This window comes from Dipodomys spectabilis, unplaced genomic scaffold, assembly GCF_019054845.1.
Source record: "Dipodomys spectabilis isolate Male_0828 unplaced genomic scaffold, ASM1905484v1 ptg000076l, whole genome shotgun sequence".
NCBI lineage: Eukaryota > Metazoa > Chordata > Mammalia > Rodentia > Heteromyidae > Dipodomys > Dipodomys spectabilis.
The window spans coordinates 9,948,810-9,970,936 of NW_024870753.1; the positions used below are offsets into that span (position 1 = coordinate 9,948,810).

At 42.9% G+C, this 22,127-nt stretch overlaps 1 protein-coding gene across 1 annotated transcript in view; it reads left to right on the top strand.

Moving 5' to 3' along the window:
• Positions 1-200: 200 nt before the first annotated feature.
• Positions 201-22,127, top strand: part of Mmp20 (matrix metallopeptidase 20) — a 34,157-nt gene continuing 12,230 nt past the window's right edge. The window contains exons 1-8 of the mRNA XM_042682992.1: positions 201-342; positions 5,403-5,650; positions 8,675-8,823; positions 10,732-10,857; positions 11,622-11,783; positions 13,539-13,680; positions 19,386-19,522; positions 20,623-20,779. Coding sequence (XP_042538926.1) covers positions 217-342; positions 5,403-5,650; positions 8,675-8,823; positions 10,732-10,857; positions 11,622-11,783; positions 13,539-13,680; positions 19,386-19,522; positions 20,623-20,779 — 1,247 coding nt within the window. The 5' untranslated portion in view covers positions 201-216. The remainder of the gene's footprint in view (positions 343-5,402; positions 5,651-8,674; positions 8,824-10,731; positions 10,858-11,621; positions 11,784-13,538; positions 13,681-19,385; positions 19,523-20,622; positions 20,780-22,127) is intronic.

Sequence of the window (22,127 nt, forward strand, 5' to 3'; positions counted from 1 at the left end):
GCGAAGAATGAAGCTTTCTCTGAGTCCTGTGCATGGATCTGCTACCCCGTCATCAGGGAGAGAAAGGAGCTGTGTAATTACCACTTGAGACATGATTCATCCTTCCTTGCAGGGCCCAGACCTGTTCGACTCTATAAAAGGAGCTCCGGGTCCAAGTGCAAATGTGCGCTGTCTGCTGTCCCCCAGGCTGATATAATTACCACGCTACGGGAGGAGATGAAGGTGCTCCCAGCATCTGGCCTTGCTGTCCTTCTCGTCACAGCTTTGAAGTTTTCCACTGCAGTCCCCTCCCTATTTGTGGCCACCCCCAGGACCTGGAGGAACAACTACCACCTTGCACAGGTTTGTGAATCTTTGTCCCAGTCCCCTCTTCCTCCTACCACTCCAGAAAGGCAAAAAAAAAATCTATTGTTTTAATCATTTAATAAGTGCACAGAACCATCTAAGATGGGGACATGTTAGGTGCACCTGTTGCATGCCTAAGTGAATGAATAAATAGCAACAACATATCTTGTTTCTCACCAAATTTGAGGAGTTTTGCAAGCAAATACAAACAAGACAAAACAAGTATTGAAGGAAAAGAAAGGGAAGAAATATAAAACCTAAAGTATGAGACTCTCTACCCTACAGGTGGGGCTGTATATTTAGTAGTAAGTCCCTAGCAGACAACATTAGAAGGACTTTCTGCATTCTCACTTTGAAAAATAGCTCTTATACTGAAGGTAACCTTGATCGGAATTTAAGTGAACTAAGGTTTTCCAAAGTGAAAACCCTCTTCCCTATGGAGGGCTTTTCTTTCTGAAAGTATTTCCCCATGACCCTTAACTTACATTGTTCTGTGTTTTCCTCGCTGAAGATCTCTTCCCACCTGGCTGTTGGAAAGGCTCTGAGACAATTTACATTACAATTTTTGTAATGGCTACATGGCTCTGAATGACTCCAAGCATTTTAGTTCACTTAAAGCGAAGGCAGCACTCCTTGTCCTACACAATTAATTGCCCAGAATTAGCAAAAGGTGTGAGGAGATTTTTTCTCATGTGTACCTCTCTGTCAACACACTACAAAGATGTGTGATTCCATTTGGCTGGGAGTGTGGCTCAGTGGTAGAGTGCTTGCCTAGCATGCATGAAGCCCTGGGTTCCATTCCTCAGTACCACATAAGCAGAAAAAGCCAGAAATGGCGCTGTGGCTCAAGTGGTAGGGTGCTAGCCTTGAGCAAAAGAAGCTCAGGGACAGCGCCCAGCCTCTGAGTTCAAGCCCCAGGACTGGCACACAAAAAAAAAAGATGTGGGTCCAGTCAGAGTCACTGGCCTATAAAATAGGCTGGGATGGTAGCCTGCAGCTCTCACTATTCATCCCTTCTTCTGCTACCCCAGCTGTTAAGGATTTTTCTACCACAGCTCTCACACATAACAAAGGAGGCTCCAGCCAGAAGCAGACACCCAGTTGAAGTGAGCTTCCGTGGATGGGAGCCCTTGTACTTAAACTAAATGAAAAATAACTGGGAATGCTGAGATCTGCTGGGAATCGTCTTCCTGACGCCACCTAGCTTTACGTCCCCTCTCCCACAGGGTAGCCCCAATGCACCCTGGCCACCTGGATTCAGAAACTACAGAGGTTTTGTGACTTTCCCAAGGAGGGATGGGCTGAGGCCAGAACAGGTCTGACATGGTAGGAGAGCTCAGATCTGGTCCAGGGTTCAGGAAGACTACAAGTCTACAGACAAATCTAACTGGCATTAGATTACGAATGATGACTGTGAGTCACTACAGCAAAGAATGATCTGCAATGGCCACAACCCTTTGCAGAGATAATTAGCTGGTCCAGCCTATCAGGGGTTCACTAGGAGTATCTGGAACTAATGCTGTAGCCTTGGAATGTTGGAGACCTTTCATGATTCTTCTACCTCTCCAAATAAGTCTGCCCTCCTGGGTCTCTGTTGGGACAGGAGCATGGAAATGTGTTCATGCCTTGTCCACTTGCACAGACCTTCTTCCTGCAAAGGTCCAATTACTCCCTGGGGTAGACCACCCAGCACCCTGGAAGGCTACAAGGATCTGGCCAAGCATGTGAGCCCCTCACGACAGGAAGAATCAATGCCTCTCCTTATAGTTTATAGAAATGTGTACCAACCCTGTCCACTTGATGAAGAAACCCGCAGCCTAAGTTTATTTGCAGAAGGAGTACCTTGTGATGAGTGCTGGAGATCCATGGGGTGGGGACCAGCGGGGGATGGGGGGCTGTCGTCAGGCCCCCAAGACAATCATTGAGTGCAGACCTGCTGAGGGATGCTGGAACGAGAAGTTAAGCAGGAGGAAGGGTGACTGGGGCAGGAGGCAGCAGTTGAGGAAAGTACTTCTGGGAGGTACCCACAATGTAGAGGGATACTGTCTGGAGAGGACTGGAGACAGAGAGGGTGGCCTGGCCATAAGACAGCCCAGGTGTGGGGGATTTTGGTCTACAGCCCTGTGTGACTCAAGCTGAGCGGCCACAGCTGAAGGATCCTGGATCAACCCAGCCTGAAAGGCCAGCTCAGCAAGCACCTTCCACGCTGGCATGTTCCTCTAAAACCAGCTAAGAGTAAACAGTCCCTCAGGCCTGGAAATACCCAATTCCTCATCCTCTAAAATCCACCAGTATAAACATCTACCCTGGAAAAATATAAACAGGTTTCTTAATTTATTTAATGTGTGTTTGCACCGCTTAAATTCTAATTTGCTGATTTGGGAAAAGGCTTTGAAGATGAGGGCATGATACCATACCTACTAATTTGCATAATCCAGGGTTTATTCTGGGTTTTGTTGTTGTTGTTTGACTATGATAAGGTTATATCTAATTGCCTCATTGCAGGTTGGAAATATCATGACTCAAAAATACATTTGAGGTTGGGCATGGTGGGGCATGTCTATATCTCAGCACTCAGTTGTCAGAGGCAGGAGGATCATGAATTAGAGGACAGCTTGAGCTATAGTGAGACCCTGTCTCAAAAGAACAACAACAACGTGCATTTGAAGCTGGACATGGTTGTTCAGAGCTGTAATCATAGCATTCAGGAGGAGGTGACAGAGGTTCTTGAGTTCAAAGCCAGCCTGGGCTCTATAACAAAGCCTTGTCTCCAAAAAGCAGGAATGAAATGCATTTCATACATTTAACAAATGGCATTGCAACACAGTGCACCGCCCACTATCTGTGATCTACCTCTTTGCTGTGTGGCTGGGAACCCCAGCTCACTAGCCAGCATTAAGAGAGATTATTAAATCATCTACTGCTAGCTTAGGAAAGGACCAAAATATGAAACTCAAAGTGTGGTTTCTATGAAATGAGTATCATTCATCATTCATATACTAACAGAAAGTTTCAAAAAATAGGTCTAGCTATCATCACTCATAGATTATCAGGTAGTGCTGACTTAACATTTAAAACAAGTTTTCAGATTGTCTCTGAAAATAACAAACATAGGTTTTCACTTACCACATAATTATAAACTTGTAATTTAAAGAATAGACTAAAGAACTAACAGTGGTAAGTGTGATGGGTGTCACTAGCTTTTTGCCCAGGCTGATCTCAAACCAATCTTTGCCTCCTGAGTAGCTAGGATTAACTGCAAGTGTAAGCCACTGTGCCTGACCTTGCCTGGGATTTTGTAAAAGACAGTAACCAAGAAAGTCATCCTCCTGCACACCCACTGAGAAACTAGAGCACTCTGCTCTCTCCAACCCTGTTCCTTCCTACTTTCCTCTGAGCAGTAACAGTCTATGTTTTATGGAACTTTGAGACATAGGAGAGAATAAATTGATAATTCCCATCATTTAACCACCCAAAGATAACTACTAATATTCTCCAGACATACTTCATGTGTTTGTGTTTGTGTGTGGATGGTTGGTTTACTTATGAAATTGTGAAAATTATTATACTCATCATTTAAATTTAAGAAATTTAAATAATAAGTTCTCTCTTCTGATTTTATCATAATTTTTCTTCATAGTAAGGGCATTTTCCTAGGCCATTAAATACTTACTTTTCAAAAGCACATCAGTAGGGCTGGGAAGGTGGTTCAGTGGTAGAGCGCTTGCCTTGCATGCATGAGGTCCTGGGTTCGATTCCTCAGCACCACATAAGCAAAAAGAAAAAAGCTGGAAGTGGCGCTGTGGCTCAAGTGGTAGAGTGCTAGCCTTGAGCTGAAGAGCTGAGGGACAGCACTCAGGCCCAGAGTTGAGGCCCCACAACCGGACCCACAAAAAAAAAAGCACATCAGTAGAAAACTAGTTTTGTGTCACATGATTATATAACACTATATCTAACAAATCCCTTATTGTAAGACATTAAATTCACTTTCAATTTTTATTACCTACATATGTATGTGTGTTGTACTTAAGTAATATGCATAACTTATATATAACTTATAAATAAATATATGGCTTGGAAGTGGTAGAGTGCCAGCCTTGACTAAAAAAGTTAAGCAACAACCCAAGGCCCTGAATTCAAGCCCAGTATAAACAAACAATAAATTAGTAACTAATACAGAGATAAACATAAAATTTATATGTAATATAAAAACCCTATACTATATAAATAATAATACATAATATATATTATGTATCACACATGTGCGTGCATGCACACACACACACGCACACACACGCACACGCACACGCACACACATACACACTTTGGTCATGTCCAGAAACAAGGAGGACGACTAGAATTCCTGAATCTCACTCAGGGCTTGGTCCCCAATTTGCCCTGGCCTGCCTCCCTGGCTCACCCAGACCCCACCCCGAATCACACAACAGTGTATGTGCCAATGAAGCCTTATTGTTTATAGCTAATTTATTTGCTTCTAGGCTGAGAGAACCTAGTATAATAAACCTACTTTATACAAACAGATTCCACCCTATAGTGCACTGAATCTGATGCAAAGCCTCAGTTTAGCAGTTCATGGAATGAGCCCTGTAAGGGAAAGAACTGATGGAGTTGTGCATAATGCACCTTGCACTAGTCACTAATAACCAGAGGTCAGGCAGCCTTTGCCCCCACAATTAGGTAACAGATGTCAGTGATAAATCCCCAGTCCATGGGGAAAAGGCTCACTTCTGTGTCCTACTATTTTTTTTCTTTTAGAATTTAATATCTAATAATTCACATTCATTAAATTCATGGTAGAAAAACTATCAAAGGCAGGCATATAGAAACAAATACTAGTCTAACCCCCTCACTGCTCAACGACAATCATTAATAATTTTGGATCTATCCAAACTCCATCTATGCAACTATGCCTACTTTTTTCAAACATGGGAGTCTACACACTGTCTGTATAACAAGAATATCTACTGCTGTTCTTGCTGAGTGTGACTGTTTCTCAGACTACACCACAGACATGTTAGCCTGCCTCTCCATTTCAGGCCTACCTTCAAAAGTATTACACAAGCAAAGGAAATCTCCAGATGGGGGAGATGGTTGCAAGAGGAGGCAGTCCCCTGGTGAAGAAGGTGAAGGAGCTGCAAGCCTTCTTAGGCCTCCAAGTCACTGGGAAGCTGGACCGGAACACAATGGACATGATCAAGAAACCTCGCTGTGGAGTTCCTGATGTGGCCAACTATCGACTCTTCCCAGGTGAACCCAAGTGGAAAAAAAATACTTTAACATACAGGTAATGAGGTCGAGTCTTTCAGAATTCAGAGAGAAACAACCCCCATCTATCCATCAGTTGTCTATGTCTCTCCCTGTCTCTGTCTCTCTCTTTCTTCTGAACTGTACAAAAATCACAATTCTCCATAGCAATAAGAATAAGACGTTTCTAAACCCATAATATAATGCCAATTAGCTAACCTCATCATTATCATAAAAAACAGCCATCCTGGGAAAACTAATCTAGTCTAGAACTAATACCCTAACAATACCAAACAGTTTTCTCACAGCCCATCTGCTCAGTAAGAAAGATAACTCACTTATTACCTGCAATGAGCCTATATATCCATAAGGAGGCGCTTGGAACAAAAAAAAAATCAAAGCAGTGGGGTAGGAGCAGGAGTTATGACGCTATTGACTGAAATACGTAAAAAATTGTGGAATCTTCTCATAGTTTTCTTCAACTGTATCCTAGTCCAACTGCACAGTAGCAAGGAGTATGGATTAAATCAAGACTGGGAATATAAACCAGCACCTCCCAAACCCCTAACCCATGAGACCTGCACCCCACAAACCTCATACCCCACAAACCCTCACCCCATGCTCACACTGCCCATCTGTTCTTGCTCCCAAACAAATCCCCGACCCTCCAACACAAGAAGCTATCTTAGTACTCCACATAGCTCATATATTACAAATTATCTTGTAACAAATATCTGATCATTTTTTTTTAAAAATTACAGCATAATGCTGTGTGCATAAGCCCTTAAAGTCAGACAGAACTCAAACCCTGCCTAAACTCAAAACGTAGATGACGGCAGGGCACCAATGGCTCACGCCTGTAATCCTAGCTACTCAGGAAGCTGAGATCTTAGGACCAACGTTCAAAGCCAGCCGGGGAGGAAAGTCTGTGAGACTCTTATCTCCAACAAACCACTCAAAAACTGGAAGTGGCGCTGTGGCTCAAGTGGTAGAGCACTAGCCTTGAGCTGAAGAGCTGAGGGACAGTGTTTGGGCCCAGAGTTCAAGCTCCATGACCGACTAAACTAACAAACAAACGTAGATGACAGTGATGACGAGGTAACAGACAACATCAGAAACTGTGTAGAATCATGTGCAGAAGAGAGCACATCTTCTGAGATTATCAGCTATGACTACAATTGATCCACAACCAATGGACTCTGGGTCAGAATTTTCCACACCTTCTCTTCTCTTCTCCTTTCCTCTCTTCTGGTGCTGTTCTTTCCTCCATCCTTGTTTTGTCCAGCTCTGCACACATGACCAGTTTAAGGATGCAGCGGACTCTTCTATATAGGAAGGGATTTCAAGGTAAAAGGAATTTCAAAGTACTAAGTGAAGTTGTGATAAATCAGAGATGCATATTGCAAAATAAACAGCATATTTTGAAGGGCTTAGACGGTCTTTTTAAGGATCTTTCTGCTTTCCCCCTTTAACTCTGTATCTCCCTCTTCTGGATCTCAATTCCTAGAGCTGAAGTGCTCCTAGCTTCTCCCCCTTTACCTTCCCCTAGTCCTGCACTGACCTACTTATGATCCTCTCTGGGAGACATGTTCTGTCTTTGGGAACCCCAGCATTACAGATACTGGTGCATCAGAACAACCTAGGAGAGTCGCTAGAATGCACATTTCTAGACCATGCCTTCTTCAACAACTTTGAGAGCAACTGAGCAGTCCCTGAACAGCTGGGTTCTATTCAAGCACTTCTCTACCATCTTCTATGTGCCCCACACTGGAGCAGGAGCCAAAGGAGAGAGAAAATAGGCATGAGTTCCCCTCCTAAGGTTGGCTCCCAAGACTTTGCTTCTGAGGGAAGCCATTATTCTGGCAGAGCCCACGGTCCTCCCCCTCCTTCCCTTCCTGAGGACTGTGGAAACCCAGTCCCTGGACTACATGCCCAGGGGGTCACCAACTGTTTCCACTACTGGCACAAGAAGCAGTATGTACATCTCTCTGCCATTAGGTGTCGCTGTCACAGCCCCGCTTGCTGGCATGCTCTGCTACTACCACCCTATAGCCTCCTCTGTAAGGCCAGCACTTCCGCTTCAGAAGGTACTATTTTAAGAAAAAACACATTCCCCAGCAGTTCTGGGGAAATCCTGGTTGCCTTTGACTGGGAACTTACAAAACCTAAAATTTCACGTTTGCATTTTTTATAACTGAAAATTTTCCGTCCCTTTTGGAGAAAAAAAAAGATTCTACATTTAAGCCATTTCCAGGAAAAGAGATTTCTTTTTTTTTTTTAAATTGTGAAAATACTGTACAGAGGGGTTACAATTTCATGGGCAAGATAATGAGTACATTTCTTATCAAGCATTGTAGCCTCCTCCTTTGTTTCCGCTTCCCATCCTCCCCCTGACCCCTCCAGAGATTTCTTACTATCTGTAACATCATGTAAGTATTATTCTTTAAAAGTAGGAATACTAAAACAGGCAAGGTAGCTCATGACTATAATCCCAGCTACTTGAGGGGCAAAAATTGGGAGGATCACAATTCAAGAGTTTCGTGCCTTGACTGAGTTAGCCTGGCAGGATCACAGTTTAAGGCCAGCCTGCAAAAAGTTAGTACGATTCTATCTCAACCAATTAAAAAACTGGGCACCATAGCATGTGTCTGCCATCCCAACTATATGTGCAGTGTAAATAGGAGGATTATGGTTCAGGCTACCCAGAGAGGTAGCAAGGTGAGGGAAGCAAGACCATATTCGAAAAATAACAAAAGCTAAAAGGACTAGGGTTATGGTTCCAATGTTAGAGTACCTTCCTAGCAAGTGTGAGGCCATGAGTTCAAACCCTGTTGCTGCCAAAAACAATAAAAAACAGTATTATAACAAGAAGGATATCTCAACTGTGCTCACCCTGCCTTTCATTTGTCTTTTGTTAGTTAACAAGTAGCAAGCAGTTCAACATCTTTCAAAGTCAAAAAAGAATTATTGTTTCCAAAAAAGAAATGTAGATGGTTAGCTATACTATTAGCCTCTATTTAGGAGCAGCCCTGAGTGGAAAGCATATGCTGTTGTCTCTCCACAGGGTATCCAAGTACACACCTTCCATGAGGCCTGCAGAGGTGGACAAGGCCGTGGAGATGGCTCTGCGGGCATGGAGCAGTGCCGTCCCCCTGAACTTTGTTAGAATAAACTCGGGAGAAGCGGATATCATGATATCTTTTGAAACTGGAGGTACTGTGGTGCTCCCTGGGTTCTGTCTGAATGCGCAGGGGAGTGTTCCCAACACTCCACCTTCTAAGTACTAAGTCCAAGTGACCACATAGCCCTCCAGTGCTGTGATGGGAAGAGGCCCCAGCCACAGCCTCCTCACTGGGACCTGCATCTGGCTGGGTAATAGAGCCAGCAAAGTTCTTAGTGTTTCTGTCATCTCTGGAGAATAGAATAGGCTCCCTGGGAAGCCTTCTGTTACGGTTTTGTCCCCTTGAGACACAATTGGATGTGATTTTGCTTTCCTGTTGGCTAGATGTTCATCGCTATTACCCAAGAAATTCCCCCTGAGGGAAATTCCCACTAGAGGCAGTAAGTTTGCAGGGACCCTGACCCAGGCCCCCCTGCAGCAATAGTCAGGAGAAGGGGCATTCTGGTCTCAACCACATTTGCAGACTGTGCCTGTGAGGTCTGCTCCACCCCGACCCACCCCCTCTCTGTTCCCAACTTGTCTTGCTAAGGAGTGTAGCATGAGTTTGCACTGGGATGGATGGAGAACTCTGAGCCCCACTGGGAGAAACACAGCAGGAAACAGACAAAAGGAGGACCAGATGACGGCAAAATTTCCTTCCCTTCTCAGCTTCTTAGTGACTGCTAGTGCCTCTTCCCTTCTACAGATAATTCTAAGTATCCTTGACATTTCAAGTCCTGACCTTCATTTCAATGACATCACTGGGAGGACATATATATTTAGGAGAGAAAAGATCAAGCAGGTCTTGAGAACAAATGCTTCAAAGTGTCCCTGAGTGAAACCTGACTTTTTGATCATCCCAGATGACCAAAGTCACTTGGTAAAATGACAAGGCACTAAACTCAAGGATGCTTTGAAGGTCATGGAGTTAATGTGTGGGCCTCTTGTGCTCTTTCAATTTGTTGTCCAGTCCCCTGACACAAGGCTGACTAGGGATTCGGCCAGCATTGCATTATGTCCTGAGAACACCTTGTACTGAAGTCTTACTGAACTTTGCTTTGTTGGCTTTAAAAAAAATAGAACTGGCCAGACGCCGATGGCTCACACCTGTAATCCTAGCTACTCAGGAGGCTGAGATCTGAGGATTGCGGTTCAAAGCCAGCCCAGGCAGGAAAGTCAGTGAGACTCTTATCTCCAATAAACCACCAGAAAACCAGAAGTGGCGCTGTAGCTCAAGTGGTAGAACGCTAGCCTTGAGCTGAAGAGCTGAAGGACAGCACTCAGGCCCAGAGTTGAAGCCCCATGACCGACCAAAAACAAAAAAAAGTAGAACTGGGTAAAGTCACTAATATTGCACAGATTTTTGAAATGGAGCTTCTATTTTGGCACTTCTCATTCTGTTCTTTCTCCATTTCTGTTAAATTCATACTAAACTGTTAAATATAGATGGTTAAAAAAAAAAAAAAAAAAGTACATAAAGCTTTGCAAGCTGGAGACCTTGATTACTTTTGTGTGTTTTACAAGTGAAGGTATATCAAACTTACATAGAAGTTTTCCTTCTGATACTTCCTCCGATTAAATTTGTATTGTGCAACAGACACAGAAAACCTGTTTTTGCTCAGTTACTAATTTCCTCTTTGCTAAATCATGTCCTGAATGCTCACATTCTAATCAGTGGATCAAGGTGCCATCAAATGTCCCTCTGTTCTTTCTCCTTTTGCAATCTCTGGCATATGCATAATCCTCAGGATGCTACATGTTACCATAAAAACCACACTGATAATGTTTTGGTTATTTAATGCTGCCTTTCAATTTTCAATAGGCAATTATTTACTCATGTGAAAGTCTTATAAAAATGACTAATCATAAACTGAAGCATCGTAGCTATTCAAAGTGTTGTCTGTTCTCTGTGCCCCACCAAACTGCCAGATCTTAATCCTGTAGCATTTCCTGTTGTTTAGATCACGGAGATTCATACCCATTCGATGGGCCTCGGGGGACTCTAGCCCATGCATTCGCGCCTGGAGAAGGTCTGGGAGGAGATACCCATTTCGACAATGCTGAGAAGTGGACTATGGGAACGAATGGTATATATGCACAATTCACGATAACCTGGAAAATATTGTACCTTCTTCTGGGCCTCCATCATGAAACCTTGAGGTTCAACGTCCCAAGCCACCCTTTAACTAGGAGGGCTGGCTAAGAAAAACAAGTAAGCTAAAAATCCAGAAGGGAATACCCTAAGGGAAAAGAGCCACTCAAGATTATTCTGTAGATTTGTGTGATTTCTGTTTATAACATATCATCTCAAGCACCAATCCCTTCCCCCAATATATGGCTCTCTTTTTCTTAAATTACAAACATTGATTTTTTTTTTGCCTATGTGTACTTGCTACATGCACAATGACTCACAAGTGTCTCCTGAGAAGTGTGATGGGGATGGGGAGGAAGGTTCCAGAACACCACTGTGCAGGTCATCTGGAAATTTTCATTGTGAAATGTGTGCATAAAAAGGAGTAGCTGCACTAGCAGAAAAGTGTTTGTGATCTAAATCAGTGTGTCACTGCAAAATTCATTGCCACTACTAGCCAAGGCCCTTCCTTATCAATCTGTCAAGCATCATTAGCAATGAGCAAAATGGATTGTTTCATGATTCCAGCCTCCCTCATCAACAAGCTAAAAAGAACTGGAGTCAGCTAACCGAAGTCTCCCAACAGTCCATCTTTGCTGTACAATTGTGGAAAGGAAATGTGTTAAACTGTGATTTGGGCATAAGTTCTCCTGTAAAAGCAAAAAATAGAGAAAACTAAAACCTGTGTTGATGCTGCTTTTTCTCTCACACATTGCTTAGGTTTCAATTTATTTACTGTGGCGGCTCATGAATTTGGCCATGCCCTGGGCCTGGCCCATTCCACAGACCCATCAGCATTGATGTACCCAACTTATAAGTACCAGCAACCTTACGGCTTCCGCCTCCCCAAGGATGATGTGAAAGCGATCCAGGCCTTGTACGGTACGATCCATGCACCTCTTTAATCCCCACGCCTGCAGTTGATCAGCGTTCAGTCTCCAACTTAGAATAAGTTGACTAGGAAAGATTAGGCTAGAGCCCACAGCCCCAACAATGCCTTCCTATGAAAAGCTTCTGGTGATCAACATTGCTTTCTTTTCTAAGGTTTTGAATCGTTCTTCTAGAGCCATAGAAAATGCAGATATTTGTCTAACTTTCTGACAAACATCAAAATTTACTCATTGGAAGAGGATAGTTATATCTTACAGTTGATATATTGTTGCTTACCCATTTGTAGAGAAGTCATCCTATCTCCTTAAAAATAGCAATTATGGGGCTGGGAAGGTGGCTCCATGGTAGAGTGCTTGCCTCGCATGCATGAGGCCCTGGGTTTGATTCCTCAGCACCACATAAGTACTACATAAGCTGTGGCTCAAATAGTAGGGTGCTAGCCTTGAGCTGAAGAGCTGAGGGACAGAGCCCAGGCCCAGAGTTCAGCCCCAATGACCAACAAAAATAAACAAATAGCAATTATGGCACATGTGGTGACACGTCATGCCATCCTTGTGGTAGCCTGTAGGGTTCACTGTTGTCACCATTTGAGATCTCAGAGAGTCAAAGGTCAGAGCAGGAACTATCTCAAGATAACTGAAAATCATCTCAAGTATTAACAGTTTTCCAAGGATAAGAAAACATTACTAAAAACTCTATACCTAATTTTCCTCAAGGGAAAACCAAATCAATAAAAACTTGAGTGTGTTTGGAGAAATATCCTCAGAACTTCACAGTTTTTCTGGGATAGGCTTCATCAAAGGTCAGAAAAATGACAAGAATGGTAGTATTGCTGGTGGATGACCATCAGAATGCACCAGCTCTCCCAAGCAAATCCCCCAGAGCTACTTTTAACCACAAGCACTTTCTGGGTACTACATTTCTTCTGTTGCCTATTAGAATACTTAAGACTTGGCAGGACGCTAAGAAGAATAAAGATGGAAAGAAGGAAGGAAGGAAGGAAGGAAAGAAGGGAGGGAGGGAGGGAGGGAGGAAGAGGGGGCATACAAATGTTTTTAACTTAATGGAAAAATAATTACAAAGAAATGATTAAGGGAATGTTTAAATTATATTTCTAATGTGAAACATTTATACCTATTGAAGAAGCTATTCCTCACAATAAAATGATAGCACCTACATTTTAAAACCATTTACTCTGTGCCAAACACTTCTAAGCGCTTATAGGCATTAATTGCATTAATTCTCTCCAGTCTTTGGAAGCATATCTTCTTAGTGTCCTGTTATTACTCCTGTTTCACAACATGGGTGGCTGAGGCTTTAAAAATTATTAGCTACAGAGCTGTGTTTGGGACTCAAATGGGAGAGCCCTTGCCTAGCTTGTGCAAGGTCTTGTGTTCAAAAGTTACTGACTCCATGTCACATAGCTCTGCAACTAGGAAAGCCGGGATTCAAACCTAGGATACCTGCCACTGCAGCCAGTACCTTAGGACATCACCAAACACAGTGTGAGAGCTCCTATGCTCTCTAGGGTACAAGCATCCAAACTTTAATTTCTATCACCATTTGGGGTTTGTTTGGTTTGGATTTGTTGGCTGATAGTCTTGTGATTGTTGCTTCTCTTTATTAGTGTATATTAACTGCACATTGGGATTCCACTGTAGTATTTCTATGCATACATATAATATACTTTGATCTAATTCACCCCTCGAGCTGGTACCATTTTGACCAAGACACTTTGACTCCTAGGACCTCGGAAACCATTCCTGGGCAAGCCCACTGCACCCCACATCCCTCCTCACAAGCCATCCATTCCTGATCTCTGTGACTCCAGTTCATCCTTTGATGCTGTGACAATGTTGGGAAAGGAGCTTCTGTTCTTCAAGGACAGGTAAGCCTAAGATACATCATGCCTCAGATGGCCTCCAACTGGCATCATGCCTTAAGACATTAGGCAAATGCTGCTCCGGGTAGGTGGTAAGATACAGACACCGACACCTCTCTGTGTGAAGCACCTTCTGTGGTCCTGGCGCACTGCTAAATGCTGCTCACACATGTACAGCATTTCTTTCAGTCCTTTTCACTTCATTTTACAGTTAAGAAAGAAGGGCAAAGAGAAACAAATTTCCCCAGGCAACGGTTAAGTGGCTGAGCTAGGGTAACAGACCAAATTTACCTGATGTATATTTCCATTACCACTGTGTGCTTAAGGGGAAGCACCCAATAAAAATTGATGAATGGGGCTGGGAAGGTGGCTCAGTGGTAGAGCGCTTGCCTTGCATGCCAGAGGCCCTGGGTTCGATTCCTCAGCACCACATAAGCAGAAAGAAAAAAGCCGGAAGTGGTGCTGTGGCTCAAGTGGTAGAGCGCTAGTCTTGAGCTGAAGAGCTGAAGGACAGCGCCCAGGCCCAGAGTTCAGGGCCATGACCGGACCCCCCAAAAAAAATTGATGAATGAAGGTTGGTTAAGTAGACAGATGGACAGATAGGAAGGAGGGAGGAAGGAAGGGAGGGAGGGAGGGAAGGAAGGAAGGAAGGAAGGAAGGAAGGAAGGAAGGAAGGAAGGAAGGAAGGAAGGAAGGAAGGAAGGAAGGAAGCAAGGAAGGAAGGAAGCAAGGAAGGAAGGAAGGAAGGAAGGAAGGAAGGAAGGAGAACTGAGTAGATGGATGATAATGAATAAGTAGATAATGGGTGGGTAGGTGTCTAGATAATAGGTGGATGGATGGATAGATAATAGGTGGGTGGATAGATGATTGATAATTGGTGTGTAAATGGATAATGGATGGATGATGGATAATAGGTGGGTGGATGGATGAATGGATAATAGGTGGTAGATGGATAATAAGTGGGTAGATGAATAATGGATGGAATGGATAGGTGGATGATGAGATGAACAGATGGCTGTGTGATGATTCTAATGTAAGCACTTTTCCTAAGCTCCGGGCTTTCCGGCTGTCAGATATAAGATAGCACAGACGAACAGTTGTCTTTTGTTCCCTCACTGGTCTCTTAGGGAGTCAACCATGGCACTGGCTACTCCAACAAGGAAAAGAGAACACTCACTCATAGTACTCCCATCACTGGAGTCAGAATTCCACCAACTAGCAGAAACTGAGTAGCTCAGGAATGTATTGAGAGACATTATGTTTTTTTCCTCATTGCAAAAGCATTCACTGAGCCCATATTAGGTACTAAACATTATGATAGCATCTAAAAATATAAAACTATGTGAATATTGTCTCTTCCTTTGCATGAGAAAGATCATTCTAAAAGAATTGCAAAAAAAAGTGTGACTCAAGCTCAGGAGGAAGAGCTGTGGGAAGAGAAGGGGACTAAGCACCTGGAGAGGTCAAGAGAGGGTTCACGAGGAGATAGTATCTGAGAAATCCATCGTTCCTTTTGGGAAGAGATCTTTAAGCCAGTTTTACAGGAATACTTTTTATTCATTCAGGAGACAGAAAGGTAGGGTATAATGGCATATGCTTGTAATCCCAGAAGTGGGAGACCAGATGATTATGAATGAATTTAAGGCCAGTTTGGATTACATAGTAAGACCCTACCTCAGCAAACAAAGAAAAGGGTATGTAGAGAAGAGAAAAGAAGGGAGGGAAATGGAGAGAAGGGAAGAGAAGAAAAATACTTTAAAAAGGAAAATAAAGCAAGAAAGGTTGGCGGGAGGGGGAGGGAGGGAGGGAAGAAGGGGAAAGAAAGAAAGAGAGAGAGGGGGGAAGGAAGGAAAGAAGGGAAGGAGGGAGGGAGGGAGGGAAAGGAAGGAAAGAAAGATGTATTTGTCTGCTCTGGATACCATAAAAAAAAACCCACTGTGGGCTGAGTGGTTTAAATAATGGAAGTCTATTCCTCATAGTTCTTGAGACTGGGAATACCAATACCCAGGTGCCTGGGTAGTAGGTTTCATTCTGAGACCTCTTCTCTGGGCCTGTGGGCAGGCCATATCTCCCCACACGTTCACATGACTTCTTCATGTGCATGGTGAGACCATTTCCTGGCACTTCCTCCCATAAAGGCACTAAATTCCAGTATGGGAGGGAGTCTTACCCTGGTCTCAACCTCATTATCTCCTAGAGGCCCATCTCCAGTGCCATGGCCGTGAGGGTTAGAGCTGGGCAAGGACACATGTGTTCAGCTCCCAGCATAGAGTGATCATGTTGTTAATAAACCAGGCTGTTGTGTGTTCTTCCAGACACATTGTCTGGACTGAGAAATATGTGGTGCAAATATGCAAAGAGGAGAATGATTCCACAGAACTTAAATCTTATTTACACCAACTTATAAATATTTCTCACTGAACAATTTCTTTTTTCCATGTCAGTAAATTTGAATTTGAATCTTTTATATATTATTCCAATGAAATAGCATAATTTATTTAATCAATTCCATACTTATGACCATCTATACTGTTTCCAATGTTTAAAAGTTAGGAACAGCGGGGCTGGGAAGGTGGCTCAGTGGTAGAGCGCTTGCCTTGCATGCCTGAGGCCCTGGGTTCGATTTCTCAGCACCACATAAGCAAAAAGAAAAAAAAGCCAGAAGTGGCACAGTGACTCAAGTGGTAGAGCGCTAGCCTTGAACTGAAGAGCTGAGGGACAGCGCCCAGGCCCAGAGTTCAGGCCCCACGACTGGACCCCCCCCCCAAAAAAAAAAAAAGTTAGGAACAGCTTGAATAATGGAAATTTACTTCTTGAAAGCATTTCAGAACAGAGCCAGCACCCTAGGCTTTTACCTGATCTAAGACCTCTAGCTCTGTCATTTCTTCTGAACCCTGTCCTCATGGGTAAGGGTGGTCCCCTTCCATCTTCACAGGTTACCACTTAGAGATTTCCCTAGGCTCCTCAAGTGAGTATAAACACCCTCAATTTAAGGGCACTGTGCAGAGCTCTCACTATTATTTATATGTTTTTATTTTTTTTTTATTGTAAAGGTGATGTACAGAGGGTTATAGTTATATAAATCAAGTAATGAGTACATTTCTTTTTGAACAGTGAGCTTTGGCTCTTTTTAACCCTCATCTCTATACTGGGTGTTCAGTTGTTTTGTTTTGTGTTTGTGCTTGTTTTATTGTATCTTCAGAGGAATTGTTCACTGCATAGCCCAGCCTGGCCTGGACCTTGCAGTCCTCCTGCCTCAGCCTCTCGAGGGCAGGAGTATACACAGGTACATAATGCCTAGTTCTGTACGTCTTAAAGTTGTATAAGCTGGACCTTTTCGTGGGTTCAGTGAAGTGGCTGAAACATGGATGACTTCTTGGCTTCTAGAGAATTCTGAGACAAGTAGCCCAGATTAGTGAACCACAACACGAAAGCTTCTCAGCCACTGGTGTGATGACCAATAAGACCAGTGTAGAAGAAAATTTACCTACGTTGATAAACTCTAAAGTTTTACATATCATCAGTTAATAAGTTTGTGCAGTGAAAATATCTTTTAAAAACTTACAAATAATTATGGGAAGATCAGAGTTTCCAAAGCACCTTCATGATCTGAATGGATCTTTTGAGTCAATTGTGTAAGTTATTGCATTCTTACTCTTACTTGACAGAAGGAAATAGAATCACAGAAAACTTAAGTGACTCAAATATCCAGTATTAAGGTTCTAAACATCCCTTGGTCCCTCCATAGTACCACACTGCCTGAATCTGGGGGAGTAGCCAGTAGTTAAATAGAGAGCATTGAGGAGAAAGAAGGAAGAAAGGCACTTTTTCTCCCCTGAAAAAAAAGCAGAGAAAAGCAAAGTCAACAAGAGTTTGTTAGCTGAAGTACATAGAAGTGAAGAGCACCAATCCAGCTTGAGCTGAATTACCAGAGTCCAAATAGGGGGTACAGAAATCCCCTGAAAATGAGAGACTTACAGCATCAGAATAGGGAGATGGGAAATAAAAATGGCTAGCTAAAACACAGAAAGAAGAAAGGTTCAGGCTGGGAGGAAAGTCAGTGGTAGAGCACATACTTAGTATGCACCAGGCCCAGGGTTCAATTCTCAGCACAGGATTTTTATTTAAATACAAAAAAATAATATTCAACAATCAGGATCAAACTGTACTAGACACTGTCCTAAGTCCCAGAATAAAAAGATAATACACAATCCCAACAAGGAATACAAGAGACAGAGAGCTGCACCAAGCCAGGCAAAAGGTGACCTAACCTCATATTTGATTAATTATTTACTGCTGCTTTATGCTAAAAGGAAATGAAACTTTCAGAGAACACAAAATCACTGATCAAATGCATTCCACCCAACCTTCTGACACTTATTTACTTAACCAACAAATGTCCCAGGTTATGTGTCAAGCAAGGTGTTGGTTACTAGTTCACAAATATAATAGGGCAGCTAAGTATCTAATCAGCTAGTCAGTAATACTAGCAAGTGCCATTGTTCTGCCTTCCTTATCAAGGATCAGATTATAGACTATTAACAGGATCTGTTCTCAATTTTCATTGTACAATTCCAATATATGCTGCAGCTATTCTCCAACAGTCTAGTAGATTGTTCAAAATCCAATTAAAGATGTATCAGATTACTTGTCATCCTTTCTTTGAACCATTTTACCTCATTTTTATATTGTAATCAATAGCTCTAAGAGTTATAAATCTTCTGTATATGTGTTCTGTTGTTTTATTATCTACCAAACATAATTTCTCTTCATTAGTCTCTGGAAAGGTTTTTTTTTGTTTTTTGTCAGTCGTGGGACTTGAACTCTGGGCCTGGGCACTGTGCCTCAGCTCTTCAGCTCAAGGCAAGCACTCTACCACTTGAGCCACAGCAACATTTCTGGTTTTCTAGTGGTTTATAAGAGTCTCACGATTTTCCTGCCCAAGCTGGCTTTGAACCGTGATCCTCATATCTCAGCCTCCTGAGTAAATAGGATTACAGGTATGAGCCACCAGCATCTGGAAAGTTTTATGACAGTCTTTTTTTTTAAAGCATACAATTATGTACTTAATTTAGGTAGGACTTATTTTTATCTTAGGCATACAATGCACGCATTAGACTGTGCTGAAAGTGTTTCAAACATGGTGTCTTAATTTTGGCACTACTGCTCCTTTGAGATGTAGAAGTCTGTTGTGTTTGGCTGTCTTTGTTGGCAGCCCTGCCTCTCACAGTGCTGTCCAGACATAGCAGTGACAATCAAAATTGTCACCAGGTTTCAATTGTCCCTAAGGGCACAAAATCATACTTGATTTAGAACAACCATTTTATTAAACAAACAAACAAACAACAACAAAAACCCAGCCAAGCAGCAACAACAACAAAAACCCAGCCAGGCACCAGTGTGTCACACTTGTAATCCTAACTACTCAGGAGGCTGGGATCTAAGGAGCATGGTTCAAGGACAGGCTAAGCAAGAAAGTCCGTGAGACTCTTATCTCCAATTAATCACAGAAAAAGCCAGAAGTGGCACTGTGGCACAAGTGGTAGAGTGCTAGCCTTGAGCAAAAGAGCCTAGGCCCAGAGTTCAAGCCCCAGGACTGGAAAAAAAAAAAAAAAAGATCAAGGTCAAAGTATGACTTGTAATAATGTTTTAGTCTATGGGAATGAGGAGCTAACAACTCTCACGTTTGATTTCTTTTGGTTACCCAATAGGATTTTCTGGCGACGGCAGGTCCATTTGCCATCAGGGATCCGGCCCAGCACTATCACCAGCTCCTTCCCCCAGCTCATGTCCAATGTGGATGCCGCTTATGAAGTGGCTGAGCGGGGCCTCGCCTTCTTTTTCAAAGGTATTCTACTGATCTCTCAAAACCAGAACTGTACAACTGAGGGGTGAGGATTGAGGGGGGGAGGGAAAAGAGGGAGAAAAATGAGGGAGGGGGTAACAAGTTAGACAAGAAATGTATTCACTACCTTACTATGTAACTGTAACCCCTCTGAACATCACCTTGACAATAATATTAAAATTTTAAAAAAACCTAGAACTGGCAGGGGCATGGTGCCGCACCTATTCTGAGTATCTAGCTCTGACAGTGCTACTAGTGGTCACTAGACATGTTTGTTCCTCTTTCTGAACTTGGATATGAAATGTCACCTTACTCGACAAAAAGGAATGTCGGTGACTCCCCACTGTTACCAGAGCCCCCAGCCTTGGAGTTTACAGAGGCACCAGAGCAGATGACTTTAGCCAGGGGGCAAGAAACCTGGTCCCTGTCCACTCATCTCAGAATTATATTGAGCATTCTACTGAGAGATTTTCACATTAAATAAAATCCTTATTGCAATGCCATCCTGAGAAGCAAGAAGAAAAGGAAACCCTGGGCATTCCCTGAATCATAAATGAGATGCTAATCTCAGCCTCCAGCCCTTTGCTATTTTGGTAACTTTGGGAAGTTATACCACTGCTATGAGCTGAGCCTTCCTTTTTGTCTGCAAAGGGAGTAGAGTAAAATCAGTCTTGAAGATGTATTGTGACAATAGCTAGCCAAAGGAAGTTTTCTAATCAGTGAAAACTATGTTTTTGTTCACATTTTCTTGATGCTAGCACCAATTTAAGTGATAATACTTGTGCTTCTCTCTCATAGTTATGGGACAGTGGCATAATATTACAAGTGAAAGATATCTTGAGATGTGTATTAAATTTAAGACACAGCAGTATTAATATTATTGCTTTCTTAAGCATAAGCGGAGATGTCTGCCATCAGGAAACTTTGAAGTCTCTTATGGAGCTGAATTACAAGAGACTTATATCTGCTGTTGGGTTATCACCACAGTGAACCCCCCCACTTGAACTACCCCACTTAGGATCCTGCATCAAAATCTCCAGGAGTGAGGTGCACCACTAGGCAGCACTAGGCAGAGGTCTGAAAGCTGTAACATCTGTTTTCAGGCCCCCACTACTGGATAACGCGAGGATTCCAAATGCAAGGTCCTCCTCGGACTATTTATGACTTTGGGTTTCCAAGGCAAGTGCAGCGAATAGATGCAGCCGTCTACCTCAAGGAGCCCCAGAAGACCCTTTTCTTTGTCGGAGATGACTACTACAGGTTGGTTTTTCTTCTTTTATTATCTAATGTATTCCATGGGAAGGGGAAAAAAATCTTTGGCAAAAATGAATGCATGGCAAGTTTGCACCAAGCCCATCCAATCCTCTCTCAGTCACTGGTCTTCAAGATGGCTGCTGAGTAGTCTTCAAGATGTAGAACCATCTGAATGGTAAGTGAAACATCTACCCAGTAATTCTGTTTATTGAAAACAAAAAACATCCTGCTCTTCTAGGAACACATTAATGTGGTTCCCATGGCCTAAAAGAGTGGAGGCAGCTTCTCTAAGTACCTAACTATCCATTGAGAACACCCCAGAGGGAAGCAACTACACTGATACATAGCCATAAAACAAGTTCAGAATACTCTGTGATTTGCAAAAGTGAGTGGTCACACATAGGGTGCCTTGAAGGAAAGTTCTAAGGAAAGGAAAAAGTGTTCATTCCTCTTATCCAGCCTAGAACATGAAGAGACATCTGATCCAAAGGGGGCTGTGTGTCATCTCTACGCCTGTCCTGCTACATGGGCTTATTCTGAGCAAGGGCTCGCTGGCCCTCCAGTCACTGCTAATAGGGCTTGATTTTACCTCACCTCCTGAGTTTCCATTTTAGTTGACTGGTGTTGAGAAATGAGTGCAGCTCTTTCCAGCCTCCTCCCAAGAGCAACTCTGCCTCTGCTCAGCCCCTGTTGGCAGTTCTCTCTGAGACACTGCCAGTTTCATGATCTCCAAATGAGAAGCCAGATTCTAAGCAGGTGATTGTGCCAAACCATCTCACATCAAGATAGGAACTAGAGCGAAGAGGGGAGGACCCAACTCTGGCCCACCGGCTTTCATTTCATTTTCTATCATCTAAATTACAATTTGGATGGTGTAACCTATATTTATTTAACCAATTGTTATCATCTCCCCCAATGCAAAGCTAAGAAAATAACACAGATATATTTCATGCGAAGGACCATGTTTCTTATTTCTTACAAAAGGATTCCTAAGCAAATGTGGGCTCTATGACTTGTCTTGACCTGTATGATGTCACTCTGGTATCATGAGCTGTCCTTCCTATCCAATATTAAAGTCAATAATCCAGCTAGTTTTCTTTCATAGGCCTTCCTACCTGAAACTTAGTGTCATAATCCAACTGTGAGATATTACAGTCTACTGGGCAGATCATGGTTTTCCAAAAGTCTTCTTATGGAGCCCATGATCACAGTACTGGAATAGATATTGAGGGAGCTGAATCCTATGGTGTGTTTTCAGGCAAATGATTGACATGTGTAAGCATGGCAGAGGAAATATGAGGTCACATGTGTCAGGATTATTTCATTTTTTTCCCTAAGAGTGTTCATAGCCAGA